Consider the following 21,294-nt stretch of genomic DNA (forward strand, 5'->3'; position numbering starts at 1 on the left):
GACCCGAAAGTGAAAGAAACGTTATTTTTAAAATCGCCAAATTGTGTTTACAAGTTCAAGATCTACACTTCTGAGGATCTTTTCATAAGCATATCTGGTTTTTACTGTTTATTTTCTACATAACAACTTGGATTTTTCGAGGAATAAACTGAACCCTCTGTCCTCTGACTTTCTAAAGATTTCCCCAAAATTTTCCCTAATGATTATCCTCGGGAATTGTGCTTACGTTTTGCCTTGGAATTACGAATATTTGAAAAAAAAGTCTAGTTCTAGTTTTTGGCTTCGGGTCAGAGCCTTCTACTGCCTCTAAATTCCTGACAGCGTCCACCAAAAATGACACTTTTCTAAGGTTATGTGTTCAAATTTCTGTTTTTTGTGATGGCATTTTCCGACAAAGTCCTGGACTTATTTCAAAATTTCTACAAAGCAAAACTACTCCAACTGACGCACTTCCTCAAAGACATCCGTCACAGTTTCCGTTTTTACGCTTCGGCCCGTCCCGAATTTGACTTGATAGTGATTGGGGGCGGTTCCGGGGGCCTAGCTGCGGCGAAAGAAGCTGCAGAACTTGGCGCCAAAGTGGCAGTGTTTGATTTCATCGTCCCATCAGCTAGAAGCCTAAAATGGGGCCTTGAAGGTACTTGTATTAACATCGAAAGCATTCCAAAGAAACTAATGCATCGAGTGGCAATCTTAGGCGAAGCTGTTCAGGATGCTCGCAGCTACGGCTTCCAGTTCCCCAAAATGGAGAGTCTCAAACACAACTGGAAGGGCTTGCGAGAAACGGTCCAAAATCACATCAAAAGTATAAACTGGGTGACGAAAATTGAACTGAGGGATAAGCGCGTGGAGTATATTAACTCCATGGGGGTGTTCCATGACCCGTACACAATCGAAGCGAAAATTAAAAACGAATGGAAGACTTTCAAGGCTAAATATTTCTTGATTTCGGTTGGGGGGCGGCCGAAATATCCGGATATTCCGGGCGCGGAATTGGGGATTTCCAGTGATGAAGTTTTCGGTTTAGAAAATGCTCCGGGCAAGACTTTGATCATCGGTGCTGGTTATGTGGGTGTGGAATGTGCAGGGTTTTTGAAAGGTTTGGGGTACGATATCACTGTCATGGTTCGTTCGGTGGTTTTGCGAGCGTTTGACCAACAAATGGCCAAGCTTGTGACTGAATCAATGGTGGCAAAAGGAGTCAGATTTCTTCACAAGTGCGTACCTACAAGTATTGAAAGAAGTAACGGAAAAATGCTGCTTGTTAAATGGATTGATGAAACACGTGAAGAAGGATGCGATGAATTCCAAACTGTTCTTTTTGCCATCGGACGGGAAGCTTGCATCCGGGCTCTCAGATTGGATAAAGCCGGGGTTAGTGTTGTTGCTGACGGTGACAAAATCGAGACAATTAATGAACAAACCAACGTCCCACACATTTATGCCGTTGGTGATGTTTTGTACAAGAAACCTGATTTGACTCAAGTGGCCATACATGCCGGCAAACTCTTAGCTAGACGATTATTTGCCAAAAGTACGGTACTGATGGACTATGATAACATCGCAACTACTATTTTTACTCCTCTGGAATACGGCAGTGTGGGTTTATGTGAAGAAACAGCAATTGAAAGATACGGCGAAGACAATATTGAAATTTATCACGCTTATTACAAACCGACTGAGTTTTTTATTCCACAAAAAACCAACGCTCATTGTTACCTAAAAGTCGTAGCGAAAAGAGGCAACCAACAAAAGGTTCTAGGTATGCATTTTGTTGGACCTCAGGCAGGGGAAGTCATACAGGGATTTTCTGCAGCGATCAAATGTAACCTGACTGTGGATAATCTGAGAAATACGGTTGGGATCCATCCTGCTATTGCCGAGGAGTTCAGCAGGATTAATCTGACAAAGAGGCTGGCCAAAGACCCGTTTCCAGTCGCTTCTAACAGTTAATATTTTTTCAAATTTGTATTTATTTTGATGTGGATAAAATTAAACGTATGGCAATTTTTGTTAGTTTTTAGAAACGCAAAAAATATTATTTATCAATAATTTTAACGGACGGGACACACATTCTTAGATTTTATTTTCGGTTTTTATGAACAGTGAACTAACTGTTTGCAACCAACAACTGACCCATAGTTGTAAGATTTGAAATACCGGCAAGAAAAACAAATATAAATTGATGACGGACGGGACACTGAAAAGACCTCACATTTTTATCGTTGAATAATTGTTATAAAATTCTGTTGATTTAAAATAAACGACTTTAATTAACATACATTTGTTTACTCATGAGAGACAGAACATGACGGACGGGACAAAAAAATCTTGTGTATGAAAATAACTAAAAAATTGTTTAGACAATAGCGAAATTAGACAGTGGAAATAAAAAATTCTTGGTCTTGTTTAACGACTTAAGAAATAGGAGCAACGTTTATGTTGCAATAACGGACGGGACAGAAAAATTTACGAAGATAAAAAATTACAGTTACTATTAATTTACTGCAAAAAACCTCTTTTGTCCCAAAATGCATATTAAAATTATTTTGAAAATTTTGTTGTCAGGTTGTATTGTTTCTGTAATGGCTAAGATATTTTTTTTACTTTTATACTAATGTTATTTCAGATGAATTTGCGATTGAGGAGTTAGATAATTTTGGATAAAGCTGGTGTGAGTGCGGTTATTTCTTTGTTGCGAAATGCTGGTTAAAGCAGTGAAGGGGCGGGTGGTGTCATTAATTAGAATTTTGTAATGGGTGTTTTTATGACAATGGCTACGAAGTGAACATTGAAATCGGTTTAAGTAAAGTAAAGGCTGGCAACAAAGGTGTACTGGGGTCGGCAAAGTTAGTAAAAATAAAAACTTTTCGAAGTAATTTTAATTTATCGGCCCCCTTTTTGCGCAGTGTTAATGAGTTTTATACCTAAGAGGAGATTCTTATTACATTTTAATTGAGGTGATGTGTACCGCTCGTATTGATGCTCACAATAGCAGCGGCCCTTTGTGGCTCCATTGTACTCAAAGTTTTAATAGATACTTCTTTTAGCATTCATTATCAGTCCGCTCCAGCCGACGTTAATCAACCAAATTTAGATATTATGTTTTCGTTTGAAAACTTACCGTTTATGTGCAAAATGAATAAATAAGGTTGGGGATTTTAATTATTATTTCCCAACACCGTCTTCGCCATTATGCGGAAATTCTATCTCTCCTAAATGCCGCGTGATCTTGAAACACCGGAATAAAATCAATAGTTAATTTCGGCAAACATGTTATCGCATTCTTTTAGTTTGGAAATGTTTGCCAGTTGGAAGTATTGTCGATCATCACTTGAAACCGTATTTCGTTTTGTTAAAAAACATCCCCTCTGGAATTCGTAATCTCCAGTAGCAAATTCCATTACGGGAAAAATTTTCAACTGGACATCGTTATTATTTGATATTCCATTTCGTTAAATTTCAATCATGAATTTAGACATTCTGTGGCTACCGACCCGGCAAATAAATGCTTCCCCAATCACCGGAGGAGTTTTAAAAATAATTAGCCCCGAATAAAGAACGCAATGTTTATTATTTTTCCGTTCCTCAAAGGGGCGGCCACGTCGCCCGATTATTGATTATATTATGATAAAAAGTAATAAGTTTAAAATAAATGGGGGTGATTAAGTCGGAATCTTGGAAACACCGCAGGATGGTCGGTAGATATTTGAGAAATCCATCAATCTTATAATTAATTCCATTCGTTTAATTCTTTTCAAGATGACGTTAATTCAAGCTCGTAATGGATTCTACTCGTGATTTATTCTTCAAGCTCGGAATATGTTTTGATACAATTCACTGAGAATTGATGAAGCTTTTATATTTATCTCCGCGTTTCTAAAATACTGCACCAAAGATAATAAAGCACGTTAATAAAAACAAATTTAACTTTATATCCCCGGCGCTTCTATCAAACAGATCTAGCAAATTTTAATTTTCTTTAATCAAAAAATGTAAATTTAATACAGAGAATCTAATCGAATTAAAATTCACTTGGAAGTGTCGAAAACACCATCAAAACACGCTTTCGCTCGCACCGGTTTGTTTATTTTCCGCGAAAATCAGATTCATTAACCATCGACTGATTAAAACGCGGCTGCATTCGATGACGAGATCACACTTTCCTCCAAGATCAAAAATTATTTACGGCGTAATTACACCGACCACGGAACACTAAATTATTCCACGAGTGTTAATTGCCACCAACCATAAGGGCACAAGCGCTACTATTTCATTACAACACATAAATAACCCTAAAGGGATACAGGCCCTATTTACTCACACTATTCTGACATATCGCCGAGTTGCAGACGCCTTTTATGGCTCATTTCATTAATTCCGGCCAGATCTAGATCTATTTACAGATAAGATAAAGACGCTACAGAGTGAGCAAGCAAAATATCATCGATTAAACGCAGACCAGTTCTTAAAAATCGTCAATTTGGCGCGAGTCCTTCGCTTTGATTTTCAACAAACAATCCGTCAGATTGCGTTAAATTAATCGAATACGAAGCAATCAACAGTAAATTTAAGAAAACAAGTAGTAATAGCAGCTCCAGCGGCTGCTGTTGTAGGGAGAGACAATCTCTCGCTTGACTGCTTGCACTGATTACGCCTCTGTGACTTCAATATGCTAATTCTTGTATATATTATCAGGATTCATTGGAATCATGGGCTGGACATTGCGATCTGTTTGTCGGTGTTCATTAATTCTGGCTCAGGGACACCTCACACCTCTTATATTAGGTTTCTGTTAATTGTCCTGTATAAGGGCGCAACCTTCGGATTTTTATTGATCACAATAACGACGTTATTTGATTGATGAGATTGATGATTGTGGCAATTAAATTAATTGGGGAAGTGAATTAATTAATGAGTTACCTACGTCACTTAACTACTTAAGCTCGCGTATTTTTTTTAATTTTTAGATCGGGGAAATTGAATTACGATGCGTAATTAGACAGACAGTGTGAAGATAGATGTTTGGTATTCGTACAGCTATTAGACGTTTTAGCTGTCATTAAAGGAAAGTGTAAAGCAGTCAGGAAGTTCTTTTTGCAGAATTGCTAATAATTAGCCGACGATTTGATCAGTTCGCTTAGATGTTGTTACGGATGTTGGCAAGCAGTGATTTGCATATTGATGCTTTGTGATTTTAATTGCAAAATTTTGCATTTAAAAGGCAGAGAACAAGGGTTATGCCATCATAAAATAAATAAGTAGTGGCACGCCGCAGATCTTTGATCTTTGCCTTTGATCAAATCAGCTATTATTAAAAACTCACATAAATTCTAGGGGAAGAAATGTGAAGAAAATGGTTTCGAAATTTTTATGTTTTATTTTCTACAAGGCACACACATACATTTATTTACAATAAATACATACACACTGCCTCTTACATAGTCTAACACGAACAGTTTATAAACTAGCCTACTTATGATACAAGCAAGTAAGAAAAAAACTGTGCTATATTAAGAACACTACCGTTCGTACAATTTGTGGTTCAGTATTGCACCTAATCTGAATAATACTGAGTGTAAACAAACGACAATATTGATATTTGAAAAATTTCTGACAATGATTGTCAAAATGGCGTATACTTTTCGTCAGAAAATCCTACACTGTGTAAAACATTTCAGATTACGAAATAATGTACAAATGAATTTTATGTTCATATCATATCGTAGAAAGTTCACATGGATATGCAAAACTTTAACTTTATAAAAATTTTAATATACAATCTTCTATTCTGCGTTGTTACATGAAAAATGACTTTTCTACAGGTTTATACTGACGCTCATATGTACATGTAAAGCGGAGATATTTAATTAGAATAATTCCAAACAGTCATAGTAAAGTAATTGGGTTGGATTACAAAATAGAAATTATATACAGGTGTGTTTATGTACACGAAGTGCGAATTCTGAGCAATAAGAAAAGTTAAGTACTGAAATTGTTATCGTTCCTCTCCATGCCCAAAATCAGTCTTAAAAATCAAACAATCACTAACTGATATGCTCCACGACACTGGACGTATTTTAAGGAAAAAACTTAATATCTCGTTTAAAACGAATGCATAATACCAATCGAAACATTGCTAAGCACTGTACGCTCTGATCTAAAACCTACTTTATACTTTTATCTAAGCAAAACTCGTACGTTATGTTTATGTAGCCGTGCTTGTGAACAGCATGGAATTTTTGTAATACCCGGAACGATCTTGAAGCGGTGACTTCACGTCTCTCTCAACTTGTTGCTGCCGGGATTTTCTCTCCAATTCGAGTTCTTGTGCTAAGGATTCTGCAAAAAGAAAACGGTTTACTCAAACACAAAGTTTTACATTTTTAAAACTTTAAACATTGATTTAGACCAATTAGTTCGTGGGATTGTCTAAAGTCTATTTTTCAGGAGCCTTTATTCTATATTTTGGTTTCGAAAAACTGTAATTATTAATTTTTTCAAATAAACAAGCACTAGAATCGATAATTTTATTTGAATCTTCGGCGAAAATCACGTTCTGTAAGAAAGACCAGCCCTTGAATCTGTTGTGTTTTATTTGTTCCTGAAATGTGTAATTTGACCAATCAAAATATTAAAATCACCTCCTACTTGTTTATCAGGTGCACAAAAAATTTCAAGACGATTGAAGCGTTTGTCATTGGATATGGGAGGGAGATTGCACTCCCAATTGTAAAGCGGGCCAATCATAAGGCGATTAAAACTCAGCAAAAAACTGTTGTTTGATTATTTCCTAAATGTCGGCCAAAGCAACTAGAATTTCGCTGTTTTCTATGAAAATTACAATATTTCTATTACACTTGAGTTCAGAAATCGTGGATAAATTGTGGATCGATTTGTTTTTGATAAAGATTATTTCTCGCAATTAGTTCGTCTTCAAACTCAAACATTTCGTACGTTTATGAGCAAAAACTCAATTGTTTCGCAAAATTTTCTCACAAAACTCACAAATGTACCAATTTAGGTCAAAAATCTTTATGTTTTTAGTTATTAACTTGGGAATTTCATATTTATGATTTATGTTTTTATTTAGACAATTTGATGATCTCTGAGAAGCAAAAACAAAAAATTGTGTGCTACATTTAATTTTTTTACAAACTTCTCATTTGTTTATGAGTGTTTCCAGTCTTTCAATCTCATAGTTTCTTAGTGTTTCCCATATTTTATATTCATTTCTTTTTTTTTGTTTTTCGTTGTTTCACTGTCTCTACAGTTTTTTAGCTTTCTTCTGTACAACCTTTTTAGCTTCCTAAGAGTCTAGTCTCTTATTTTTAATTTATCTTAATGACATTGTAAACTATTGTGATTGTGATTTTGTTAATTTGTTTGCCGATGACACATTGGTAGCATGCTATGACACTGATCTTGATAAATGTATTCAAAAAATGAACAAGGCTCTCGAAATACTTGAAAAATATTTTAACACAAATAAACTTAAAGTAAACGTGTCCAAAACTAAAACTATAATTTTTACAACTAAATATAAATACAACCAAATTGATTTTGCCAACATTAATTTAAGCATATATAACATAACTGTAGAGTTTGTTAATAAATGTAAGTATTTAGGATTTTACCTAGATAGCTTGCTCGATTTTGAGAGTCATCTCGATTATGTTTGTAAAAAAATTAGGACGAAATTGTTTTTTTTCTTAAGAATATCTACGCATGTGTCAATGCAAACAAGAATTTTAATTTACAATTGTATTGTCCAACCACATTTTGATTATTGTGCCACACTTATGTACCTGCTACGGCCTAGTCATGTTGTACAACTGCAAAAGCTTCAGAATAGAGGAATGCGTATAATTTTAAGATGTAACCGCTTAACACCTATAAAATGTATGTTATCGGCCCTAATGTGGTTTTCTGCGACGCAACGACTGTATTATTCTACCATGATTTTTGTATATAAAATAATTAAGCTTGGAGTACCAGAGTATTTCAGTGAATATCTTATTTGCAGAAATAGTGTACACAATTACCAGACTAGGGATTCTTCCAAAATTAATGTTCAAAGTGTAAATTACCGACAAACAATGTTATCTTTATTTTTTAAGGGTATTAATGAATATAATAAGTTACCAAACAATATTAGAAATGCAGGTACCCTATCTATATTTAAATCAAAAATCAAAGATTATGTGAAGATAAGTGTGCAATAAGTGTGACTTGTATCCACTAATGTAATTTTTTATTTTTTTTATTTTTTAACTATTGTAACTAGGTTTCCTATTTAATTAATAAATTCTTCTTCTTCTTCTCTATAATATAGTGGAGGATAAGTTGGAAATAAAATAGATAAAGGGTCGGTGTTCGGGTTATCATAGTCGTGTTAATCCGTGTGTCAGTAATGGGTTTTAGTCAAATGGAATCGTAGGAAGAGTCGGACAGACGGACAAACCGCTTAGCACAGTCGAAGGGAGTTAATTTAGCTAGGCGGCAATGCCATTATCCCGGCCAGGGATTCTATCCCGCGGCTATTTAGCACGATGTTATCTTTACTGTTGCAATTTCTCGGCTCGTTGTGCCGTTGTCACTTGCCGTTTGAATCGTTGAAGAACGACGGTTGCGTCGGGCAAGTGCCCTCCTTAATCCTTTGGATACACGGCTCCGGTTTTAATTAAGAAGTTTTATAAGTCGGCACCGAGTTTGTCCTGTTTATTTTGGGGATGATTAATCTTTGATTGTTGCTACGGGTTGGGGCCTTTAGGTACGAAACAACCAGAATTTCAACAGTCAGTTTTCGTGATAAATATTCAACACGAATTCGAGGGTTAACCGCCAGATATGCAAATATTATATGAAGGATTTGGGACCAACAGGCCCAACTATTTGCAAAAATGCAACCAACTTTTTACAAAAGCTAAACTTTGTACTTAGATAACGTGGTTAACAAGCACTGTAGACACAGGAAAAACTTTTTCGGTTATCAAATAAACTTGAACTTTCATGTGCTCCTCATCCTACTTTTCCTACTTAGGACAATCGATACAAGTAACACGTTCAAAGCAACGTATTTTTAAATATCTGCACAATTATTAAAGTCACCCTCTGTATCAAGCTGTGGTGAGAAAGCACCTTTCGATAATTAAGTTTTAAATCATGTTATAGGCCGGTCAGTTAGACTCAAGATTTGAATCTCTTAAATTAGATTGTACTGTTAATTCTTCGATTTTTTTTATGGAAATTACCTAAAATAGGAGATTTTAGGGCAATGTATTGGAAAGGTTAACAAATCGGCAGTTGAAATAAGCAGAGACGTAATAATTGATATTTGAGAAATTTTAATTGAATGCCGCATTTGAAGTGAGCGCTCCGGTAATAGGCCGGCTATGACATGGCGATATCCGATAATAAGTTCCATTCCGGTCGCATCGAATCACGTAACTAATTAAGGCTCAAGATGCATATATGTATTAATGATGTAATTAGACACGCGCTAACTATTATTATTACAACTTATTATTATTCAGGTTCCATTGGTGCGCTTTTAAACGGCTAATAATTGTGCATTATCATAGCCTTGCTTGAGCATTGTTGACACTTCACGGAATCACGAAGAGTATGAAACACGCAAGAATGCGAAATATCTCAAAAGTGGTTAACACAGTCATGCGGCTTTTAAAAAGCAAAAACGACCAAAAAATTTAGCTGCGTCAAAGAAACACCTGATGGTATTATTTGCCTCAGCAACTTGTGTGGCATATTACACAAAAAGCACAACCTTGATCCGGACCACAGATCGATTTATTCGATATTTTTCAATGATTACAACAAATGCAGTTTTTAATAATCATGAACCGCTTTTACGCGGCGGCGAAAATTTAATAAAAAAAAATAAACGCTAATAAGTACAATTCCTAAGTATATAAATCGTAAAAGCTAAGTAAAAAACAACTTTGTCTTAAATGAGTACCGAAAACGCTTATTACAGTAGTGAAAACCGTTTCTTTGTATCTCCTCTCTAAGTCAAATTATTTCCATTTAAAGTTGAAATTATGACGTCATAACTGCCTATCGAGCGTTTGGTCCAATACTAAGTTCGAGACAAAATTTATTACCGAAATTAGCCGAAAAAGTAGTTAATATTTGATTCTGTGGAAGATGTGTGAAAAATGTTTAAATATGACTCAGGTTTTTGGTAATAGAGAGGGTTCAAAGATGAGAGGCAGTTGTAACGTCACGATTTCTTTCTTTCGAAGCGATTATCTCGCTTATTTCCCATCGCAGAAAATTTTGAAAAGAACCTGCTGGTTTAGAACGAACGATATTTTCAATTTCCGTTAAAACATAAAACAGGTAAATTAAGTTGCCAATGCCTTTAAGAAATGTTTGTTTTTTCAAATAAAAGGGACATCTACATTTTGTTACTTTTCTCCTCTAAAAACGCTACTGGGTTTTTCAATTCTTTTTCTTTAAAAAAAACTAAATTAACTAAAATTTAGTTTTTGACATATTATTTATTACATTACTAGTTTTCGTCGGCACATTTATTATCCTAGTATCTATAAGCTCGTTATTTTTTTCTCCAAATCAAATCTTCTTCTTGTTAGTTATATTTATTTTTCTTGAACAAAGCAATTTAATATTAATTAGTGTATTCATCTTCTCAGTCGTCATACCTAATTGTTTTTTTGTAAAGTTAGATGTAAATCTTTTATTTCTGCATTACTTTACGTATAATAAACGTTTTCTTATAACATTTTTACAAATTTATTAATTGCAATCTTCTTCATTAGTTACAATTTTATGGCAATATTAACACGAAACAGTTGGATTTTTATAGTGTTTTAAAATTTTCTTGCTCAATCGTCTTAGTCCCATATTTTGGTTCACTTTTTTTTTTCTTGATGATGAATTTCTCATTTTTCTCATTTAAAAAAGTACCTAATTTTAAGTGTAAGATGGCATTATTTACTTCGCTGTTTACCATTTGATCGTTTTTTGTCTTTTAAATAAAGTTCGTTTTATTAAATCTGTGTGCTAAGCGTGTATAAGATTAAAGCCTAAGAGGAGGGTGAGACACGTAACAATTTTCCATTTATTTAGTTACAGTAAAATGACTTCACTTTGTAGTCATAGAATTCATCTCTGATTTCACACAGCGACAATAATATCTGAATTTAAATCGTTTTGCCGGCGGCTGTGCACCCCAGCGAGGGTCGCACCAATGGAATTATCCTGTGACAAATTTCGTGCATGCACAACCAGACAGACACCTTAGCAGCGTTTTTGTGGCGAAAAAGTCGGCTAATGCTTGGCCAAGTTTCGGCAACACGATGATATCAGCAACCAATCAATCCTAATAAAGCATAGAAGTTGGTGTGTAGTAAGTTGGGCATCCATTAGAGAGGCTTCCGGCGAGCTTCTGCGTCTTACCTCACTTCCGGAACTTGGCCTCCGGAGCTGGGAATAATTCAGGACCAACTTGCCACTTTAAGCCGTAATGAATAGGTAATTAGTTAATATTGTGCCGGCTTCCTCTTGTCCACGCGCCCGGGGACCGGACTCCGGCCAAGTCCGACCGCAAGTCCGGACAAGTCTCGCATCGCCGTCTTGGGACCCATTACCGGAACCCTACGCTCCTCCGCCGACTAACTATTGTTCGGCAAGGAAAGGATTCCTATTGAATTAACTCTAATCACTCGGGATTATTAGGGATTATAAATCCACGCATTATGGAACTATCAGACGCGAACTTGGCGCCCCTTCGTGAAAGCATCAATACACCAACTTTTAGGCACTTTCCATTGCAACAGAAGGAGTAATTTTGCGTAGGTTTATTCTGGTGGCAGTTCGTTCCATAGCTTATTCAAGTCAGTTATCTGCGACCTTAATATTGCAAACGCCTACTGCAGTCCATGAATTCTAAGCATGCCTCTGAATCTGTGTACCGACTTGATCCTGTTGAGAAATGTTCCTGCGACACTCTTGAGATATCGCTCCTGCTAACTTACTACGTTGCAGTATAATTTCCCCGGAGTTTCCTTGTTTACATAATATGTTTATGGTATCGCTCTTGTTTATTCGCTAGTGGACGGATGGATGTTAATACGAGCGCTTGCGCTACGACGATATTGAAATTTGAGCTTCTCAAATATGTTCAGGTACACTTTAAACAATTGATGCCATGCCAAGATGTGCTTGCTTAACCGAGCTATACTACAAACTGCAATAATTATATATGAAATCGTAACGACCTACACCCTCAACTTGGGAAACTCGACTCCTGAACTTTGCCTAGCACTCAACCTGACCGTGCGATATTATTTTAAATAAAATTCACATTTTACACAATTATTCGAAACTGAGGCAAACGTTTATCGTAATAAAAACAAAATTAAAACAAATTGCCCAGATAAGCTTGGAAAATATGCCCATGTGAAGAAATACATTGCCGGAAAGCACGTCAAGGGTGCTTTTTACGTTACGTATGAATTTTAATACTGCTTGCACATACCTATGATTAGCAGCATTTGCATAATGACATCAAACTGCAACTTGTGGACGGGAATGCAAAATTGAATCAACCGTGATTTCTGTATTAAAGGTGCGAAGCTCATTATTCTTCTAACTGAATACTTGAATGAAAAAAATGCAGTAACAGGTTTTTGGCTTTTATTTCTATTTTATTTATTGTTTTAGTTTTGAGAGACATCATTAATCATTAGATGCTAAATAAAAAGTCAAAATGTAGCAATAAAAAAACTGGAAAAGTATTGTTTTTTCGAAACTTTGTTATTTTATGGTGTACGAAATTTTTTGGGAATTTGTTCTTTAAAGGAAAATAATTTAAAAAAATGAACAATAAAGAACATCTGGAAAAAACGCCGAAAGATTTTGGGGAATGATTTCTTAAGTCATAGATTCATAGGATAAATTCAAAAAAAGTTTGTATAGACCTATGTATGTCCAGAATTATTTTTATTTTCCTTGACTGAGAAATCAGAGAAAGAAACAGAGAGAAAAGTAGAGAGAAGGAATGACAAAAATATAGCGATAATTAAACCAAAAATAGAAAAAAAAGAAGGCAGGAAATAAAAGACAAAGGTTAAAAAGACAAGTGATAAAGGATATTGGAAACTCCTTTCCAGTAGAAAAAAGAAGGTAAATAAAATATACACGCCAATATCTACGTATATTTCGGATATAGAATAGATCATAGAATGAGGAGTAAAAAAATAAAGCTAACAAATATAAAAAAGAGATAATAAAAGCTGAACAGAAAACCACCCCCAGTTAAATTATTTTAATTTAATTTTTTCTGAAGTATTTTTTGCTGATAATTTTTCGTTTAAATAAATATATTTTTTTAAATATGCACGTACACTTTAATAGGTATTTGTATCTTTTTCATTATTTTTTGTAAAAACGCCTCCATTCTGTTTTTTTTTCAAATATATCTTTATTAATTGTAATTTATTATGAATAAAATAACCGCCTTTATTTATAGATATTCCAGTTGTTGTGTAAACTTGAACTATAGATCATTTCATAATTAATTTTTAATTGAGATGTGTGTCCATTTATGATTTGTTTTGAGTATTTGAGGCGTTGAAAAGATGAGTGGCGATTACGTTTTCTTTGGGGATTTGGTGTGGAGTTTATTTGGTAAAAATCAATATGAAAAAGTGTTATAACAGGTGAGAATAGCCTCAAGTGTATCGTTAAACAGCTGTTCGGTGGTTTCCGGCGACGTTACCGGTAAAGTGAACGTCCCACCATGCACACAACATTCGGCATGCCATTCAAAGCGTATCAAATCGCAAGGCTCATTTTCTGGGAAGTTATCCTGATTGTCGGAGAGCAAGCTGTAAATTGAATCCTTTCAACTATTTAATGTTTATTTCGTCTTTAATTCCATCTCAGCTACTGAATATTACCTGGCATTGTGCGTAACAGGCGTTTAATTTCGAAATTATAAGTAAGAATGAATCGGTACTTCGATTGTGCCCTCGATTCTTAAAAGCGGTACTACTAGTTCATTGTTTGCTTTTGTACCGACTTCTATTAAAAATCACAAATGATTCGTTTTCACGCTACAACATATGGGCTCCAAACTCATTTCGTTAATCCCACGTTTTAATAATTTAATTATAAACGACCCGCCACCGCAAAAAATCCACACGAAACGGTACTCGGACACAAAGCGGTGGAAAAAAATTATTTGCGCGCGATAAATGTTAATAGAATGGCGATTTTATTATTAAAACTGCAACTCACCGGAGTAATTCTGCCAGAAGGCGGCTCCGGTATTCATGAGGTCGATTCCGGAATAGCCCCACGGCTTATTTTCGGGCGGAGGTGGCGGCGGCTCTCGGACAGTTTGCTGCCCATATGCCGGCGGTGGGCTTTCCACACGTTCTCTTTCCATCCTTTCGACACGTTCCGATACCCTCTCACGCTCCGACGAGATGCTCTGGTTTGGGGTTGAGCTTGTGGTCACCTTCGGGTTGCTCAGCTTCTGCTCGCTCGGCGCCACTTTTTCTGCAACAAATTCACAACAATCGCAAACAAATTCTTGGATGGTTCAGAATTCATAACTTAAAAACTAAAAGTCGTAGAGCAATGCGGTTTGTTCCATTGAATTCAGCGGCTTATTTTCTGTATTATACGAACTTTTCATGAGATTTAAAAATTTGATTTTTTTTGCTAAAATTTCCTGAGTAATAAACACTTACTTGGGAAAATAAAAAAAATTAAAAAAAAGTTAACACCCCCCCCTACAAAATGGTCAATTTTAAAAGTGTCTCAAAATCGAATAAAACTTATCCTATCTTATCGATTTTGATGTGCTCTTTACGATGAAAAAAAGAGTTTTCTCCTAGCTCTTTTAGTTTGGCCGTAATCGGCGATTGAAAATTGAAAAATTTTTTGCGAGATATCGCCTTAAGTCCTATGCCATTTTGTAGAGTTTTTTATTCCGGTTGTCCTCGATTTTTCCGTTTCTCGATAACTCTAATAGTTTCGCCGTAATTGGCGGTTGAAAATTGAAAAAAAGCGAAAATGGAAACCTTTTTTTGCGTTTTTCTCGGAAACTGTAAGACTTAGAGCAACGAACAAAAAACCATCTGATAGCGCTTAATTTTCTCTATTTTTTCGATTAAACCCGGAGCCGCTCCGGGCAACGGTTCCGGCTACAGAGGCGATCAAAGTTTTTCACTAAAAAAATTTATAAAAAAAAAACTAAAAGTCGTAGAGCATTGCGGTTTGTTCGATTGAATTCTACGGCTCATTTTACATATTATATCAATTTTTCACAAGAATAAAAAATTTAAAAATTTTTGCCTAAATTTAGGGTAGCCATTTGTCATAGTGGAAAATTTTATCCAACAAAAAAATTCATAACTCAAAAACTAAAAGTCGTAGAGCAATGCGGTTTGTTCGATTGAATTCTACGGCTCATTTTACATATTATATCAATTTTTCACAAGAATTAAAAATTTAAAATTTTTTGCCTAAATTTAGGGTAGCCATTTGTCATAGTGGAAAATTTTGTCCAACAAAAAAATTCATAACTCAAAAACTAAAAGTCGTAGAGCAATGCGGTTTGTTCCATTGAATTCAGCGGCTTATTTTCTGTATTATACGAACTTTTCATGAGATTTAAAAATTTGATTTTTTTTTGCTAAAATTTCCTGAGTAAAAACACTTACCTTCAAGAAAGTGAAAAAAATTTTTTTTTTTAAATTCGTTCTATCATACTTTTTCGTATTTATATATGCCTTTACAACTCTCTGGAGTTGTTAAAAGTCCAAAAAAAGTCCATATGTTCGATTTTTTGATGTTTGATTTTTTCAATTTTCGTCGCAATTTTTGTCGATTTTGGGTACCCGGAACATTTGTTGAGCAATAGCTCCGGAACTATCAGAGATAACCCCATGAAGTTTATTATCGTTGGAAAGCTCTTTGAATTATCTATTTTTTTCAAAAAAAATTATTGTTCTCCGACTAATAGTTTTTGAGCAAATTGCAGATAAATGCAAAAATTGGTGAAATTTTAAAAAATTCATAACTAAAAAACTATTGGGAATTTGGCAATTTTTTCGATGCCAATCGATTCCCCGGATCATTTTGCATGGGTAAGGATCAAAACAGTTCCACTTTTTGGAATAGTTTAGTCGTAATTGGGAAAATAAAAAAAATTAAAAAAAAGTTAACACCCCCCCCTACAAAATGGTCAATTTTAAAAGTGTCTCAAAATCGAATAAAACTTATTCTATCTTAAAGATTTTGATGTGCTCTTTACGATGAAAAAAAGAGTTTTCTCCTAGCTCTTTTAGTTTGGCCGTAATCGGCGATTGAAAATTGAAAAATTTTTTGCGAGATATCGCCTTAAGTCCTATGCCATTTTGTAGAGTTTTTTATTCCGGTTGTCCTCGATTTTTCCGTTTCTCGATAACTCTAATAGTTTCGCCGTAATTGGCGGTTGAAAATTGAAAAAAAGCGAAAATGGAAACCTTTTTTTGCGTTTTTCTCGGAAACTGTAAGACTTAGAGCAACGAACAAAAAACCATCTGATAGCGCTTAATTTTCTCTATTTTTTCGATTAAACCCGGAGCCGCTCCGGGCAACGGTTCCGGCTACAGAGGCGATCAAAGTTTTTCACTAAAAAAATTTATAAAAAAAAAACTAAAAGTCGTAGAGCAATGCGGTTTGTTCGATTGAATTCTACGGCTCATTTTACATATTATATCAATTTTTCACAAGAATTAAAAATTTAAAATTTTTTGCCTAAATTTAGGGTAGCCATTTGTCATAGTGGAAAATTTTGTCCAACAAAAAAATTCATAACTCAAAAACTAAAAGTCGTAGAGCAATGCGGTTTGTTCCATTGAATTCAGCGGCTTATTTTCTGTATTATACGCGACTTTTCATGAGATTTAAAAATTTGATTTTTTTTGCTAAAATTTCCTGAGTAAAAACACTTACCTTCAAGAAAGTGAAAAAAAATTTTTTTTTTAAATTCGTTCTATCATACTTTTTCGTATTTATATATGCCTTTACAACTCTCTGGATTTGTTAAAAGTCCAAAAAAAGTCCATATGTTCGATTTTTTGATGTTTGATTTTTTCAATTTTCGTCGCAATTTTTGTCGATTTTGGGTACCCGGAACATTTGTTGAGCAATAGCTCCGGAACTATTAGAGATAACCCCATGAAGTTTATTATCGTTGGAAAGCTCTTTGAATTATCTATTTTTTTCAAAAAAAATTATTGTTCTCCGACTAATAGTTTTTGAGCAAATTGCAGATAAATGCAAAAATTGGTGAAATTTTAAAAAATTCATAACTAAAAAACTATTGGGAATTTGGCAATTTTTTCGATGCCAATCGATTCCCCGGATCATTTTGCATGGGCAAGGATCAAAACAGTTCCACTTTTTGGAATAGTTTAGTCGTAATTGGGAAAATAAAAAAAATTAAAAAAAAGTTAACACCCCCCCCTACAAAATGGTCAATTTTAAAAGTGTCTCAAAATCGAATAAACCTTATTCTATCTTATAGATTTTGATGTGCTCTTTACGAAGAAAAAAAGAGTTTTCTCCTAGCTCTTTTAGTTTGGCCGTAATCGGCGATTGAAAATTGAAAAATTTTTTGCGGGATATCGCCTTAAGTCCTATGCCATTTTGTAGAGTTTTTTATTCCGGTTGTCCTCGATTTTTCCGTTTCTCGATAACTCTAATAGTTTCGCCGTAATTGGCGGTTGAAAATTGAAAAAAAGTGAAAATGGAAACCTTTTTTTGCGTTTTTCTCGGAAACTGTAAGACTTAGAGCAACGAACAAAAAACCATCTGATAGCGCTTAATTTTCTCTATTTTTTCGATTAAACCCGGAGGCGCTCCGGGCAACGGTTCCGGCTACAGAGGCGATCAAAGTTTTTCACTAAAAAAATTTATAAAAAAAAAACTAAAAGTCGTAGAGCATTGCGGTTTGTTCGATTGAATTCTACGGCTCATTTTACATATTATATCAATTTTTCACAAGAATTAAAAATTTAAAATTTTTTGCCTAAATTTAGGGTAGCCATTTGTCATAGTGGAAAATTTTGTCCAACAAAAAAATTCATAACTCAAAAACTAAAAGTCGTAGAGCAATGCGGTTTGTTCCATTGAATTCAGCGGCTTATTTTCTGTATTATACGAACTTTTCATGAGATTTAAAAATTTGATTTTTTTTGCTAAAATTTCCTGAGTCAAAACGCTTACCTTCAAGAAAGTGAAAAAAAAATTTTTTTTAAAATTCGTTCTATCATACTTTTTCGTATTTATATATGCCTTTACAACTCTCTGGAGTTGTTAAAAGTCCAAAAAAAGTCCATATGTTCGATTTTTTGATGTTTGATTTTTTCAATTTTCGTCGCAATTTTTGTCGATTTTGGGTACCCGGAACATTTGTTGAGCAATAGCTCCGGAGCTATCAGAGATAACCCCATGAAGTTTATTATCGTTGGAAAGCTCTTTGAATTATCTATTTTCTTCAAAAAAAATTATTGTTCTCCGACTAATAGTTTTTGAGCAAATTGCAGATAAATGCAAAAATTGGTGAAATTTTAAAAAATTCATAACTAAAAAACTATTGGGAATTTGGCAATTTTTTCGATGCCAATCGATTCCCCGGATCATTTTGCATGGGTAAGGATCAAAACAGTTCCACTTTTTGGAATAGTTTAGTCGTAATTGGGAAAATAAAAAAAATTAAAAAAAAGTTAACACCCCCCCCTACAAAATGGTCAATTTTAAAAGTGTCTCAAAATCGAATAAAACTTATTCTATCTTATAGATTTTGATGTGCTCTTTACGAAGAAAAAAAGAGTTTTCTCCTAGCTCTTTTAGTTTGGCCGTAATCGGCGATTGAAAATTGAAAAATTTTTTGCGGGATATCGCCTTAAGTCCTATGCCATTTTGTAGAGTTTTTTATTCCGGTTGTCCTCGATTTTTCCGTTTCTCGATAACTCTAATAGTTTCGCCGTAATTGGCGGTTGAAAATTGAAAAAAAGTGAAAATGGAAACCTTTTTTTGCGTTTTTCTCGGAAACTGTAAGACTTAGAGCAACGAACAAAAAACCATCTGATAGCGCTTAATTTTCTCTATTTTTTCGATTAAACCCGGAGCCGCTCCGGGCAACGGTTCCGGCTACAGAGGCGATCAAAGTTTTTCACTAAAAAAATTTATAAAAAAAAAACTAAAAGTCGTAGAGCATTGCGGTTTGTTCGATTGAATTCTACGGCTCATTTTACATATTATATCAATTTTTCACAAGAATTAAAAATTTAAAATTTTTTGCCTAAATTTAGGGTAGCCATTTGTCATAGTGGAAAATTTTGTCCAACAAAAAAATTCATAACTCAAAAACTAAAAGTCGTAGAGCAATGCGGTTTGTTCCATTGAATTCAGCGGCTTATTTTCTGTATTATACGAACTTTTCATGAGATTTAAAAATTTGATTTTTTTTGCTAAAATTTCCTGAGTCAAAACGCTTACCTTCAAGAAAGTGAAAAAAAAATTTTTTTTAAAATTCGTTCTATCATACTTTTTCGTATTTATATATGCCTTTACAACTCTCTGGAGTTGTTAAAAGTCCAAAAAAAGTCCATATGTTCGATTTTTTGATGTTTGATTTTTTCAATTTTCGTCGCAATTTTTGTCGATTTTGGGTACCCGGAACATTTGTTGAGCAATAGCTCCGGAGCTATCAGAGATAACCCCATGAAGTTTATTATCGTTGGAAAGCTCTTTGAATTATCTATTTTCTTCAAAAAAAATTATTGTTCTCCGACTAATAGTTTTTGAGCAAATTGCAGATAAATGCAAAAATTGGTGAAATTTTAAAAAATTCATAACTAAAAAACTATTGGGAATTTGGCAATTTTTTCGATGCCAATCGATTCCCCGGATCATTTTGCATGGGTAAGGATCAAAACAGTTCCACTTTTTGGAATAGTTTAGTCGTAATTGGGAAAATAAAAAAAATTAAAAAAAAGTTAACACCCCCCCCTACAAAATGGTCAATTTTAAAAGTGTCTCAAAATCGAATAAAACTTATTCTATCTTATAGATTTTGATGTGCTCTTTACGATGAAAAAAAGAGTTTTCTCCTAGCTCTTTTAGTTTGGCCGTAATCGGCGATTGAAAATTGAAAAATTTTTTGCGAGATATCGCCTTAAGTCCTATGCCATTTTGTAGAGTTTTTTATTCCGGTTGTCCTCGATTTTTCCGTTCCTCGATAACTCTAATAGTTTCGCCGTAATTGGCGGTTGAAAATTGAAAAAAAGTGAAAATGGAAACCTTTTTTTGCGTTTTTCTCGGAAACTGTAAGACTTAGAGCAACGAACAAAAAACCATCTGATAGCGCTTAATTTTCTCTATTTTTTCGATTAAACCCGGAGCCGCTCCGGGCAACGGTTCCGGCTACAGAGGCGATCAAAGTTTTTCACTAAAAAAATTTATAAAAAAAAAACTAAAAGTCGTAGAGCATTGCGGTTTGTTCGATTGAATTCTACGGCTCATTTTACATATTATATCAATTTTTCACAAGAATAAAAAATTTAAAAATTTTTGCCTAAATTTAGGGTAGCCATTTGTCATAGTGGAAAATTTTATCCAACAAAAAAATTCATAACTCAAAAACTAAAAGTCGTAGAGCAATGCGGTTTGTTCGATTGAATTCTACGGCTCATTTTACATATTATATCAATTTTTCACAAGAATTAAAAATTTAAAATTTTTTGCCTAAATTTAGGGTAGCCATTTGTCATAGTGGAAAATTTTGTCCAACAAAAAAATTCATAACTCAAAAACTAAAAGTCGTAGAGCAATGCGGTTTGTTCCATTGAATTCAGCGGCTTATTTTCTGTATTATACGAACTTTTCATGAGATTTAAAAATTTGATTTTTTTTGCTAAAATTTCCTGAGTCAAAACACTTACCTTCAAGAAAGTGAAAAAAAATTTTTTTTTTTAAATTCGTTCTATCATACTTTTTCGTATTTATATATGCCTTTACAACTCTCTGGAGTTGTTAAAAGTTCAAAAAAAGTCCATATGTTCGATTTTTTGATGTTTGATTTTTTCAATTTTCGTCGCAATTTTTGTCGATTTTGGGTACCCGGAACATTTGTTGAGCAATAGCTCCGGAACTATCAGAGATAACCCCATGAAGTTTATTATCGTTGGAAAGCTCTTTGAATTATCTATTTTTTTCAAAAAAAATTATTGTTCTCCGACTAATAGT

At 34.2% G+C, this 21,294-nt stretch overlaps 2 protein-coding genes across 5 annotated transcripts in view; one reads left to right on the top strand and one right to left on the bottom strand.

The window, feature by feature from the left end:
* The first annotated feature begins 302 nt into the window (after nucleotides 1-302).
* LOC658116 (thioredoxin reductase 1, mitochondrial) lies at nucleotides 303-2,011 on the top strand. Its single transcript, XM_008193563.3, has 2 exons — nucleotides 303-637; nucleotides 698-2,011. The coding sequence occupies exons 1-2, from the start codon at nucleotides 379-381 to the stop codon at nucleotides 1,951-1,953; spliced, it is 1,515 nt and encodes a 504-aa protein (XP_008191785.1). The 5' UTR covers nucleotides 303-378; the 3' UTR covers nucleotides 1,954-2,011.
* A 3,349-nt stretch (nucleotides 2,012-5,360) lies between these two features.
* Nucleotides 5,361-21,294, bottom strand: part of dac (dachshund) — a 112,797-nt gene continuing 96,863 nt past the window's right edge. For all 4 annotated transcript variants that reach the window (XM_064358791.1, XM_015979175.2, XM_015979176.2 and 1 more), the window contains 2 exons: nucleotides 14,287-14,550; nucleotides 5,361-6,342 (listed from right to left, as the gene is read on the bottom strand). In XM_064358791.1, the coding sequence (XP_064214861.1) occupies nucleotides 6,209-6,342; nucleotides 14,287-14,550 (398 nt within the window). In that variant the 3' untranslated portion in view covers nucleotides 5,361-6,208. The remainder of the gene's footprint in view (nucleotides 6,343-14,286; nucleotides 14,551-21,294) is intronic.

The sequence above is a fragment of the Tribolium castaneum genome, chromosome 9 (genome assembly GCF_031307605.1).
Source record: "Tribolium castaneum strain GA2 chromosome 9, icTriCast1.1, whole genome shotgun sequence".
Taxonomy (NCBI): Eukaryota; Metazoa; Arthropoda; class Insecta; order Coleoptera; family Tenebrionidae; genus Tribolium; species Tribolium castaneum.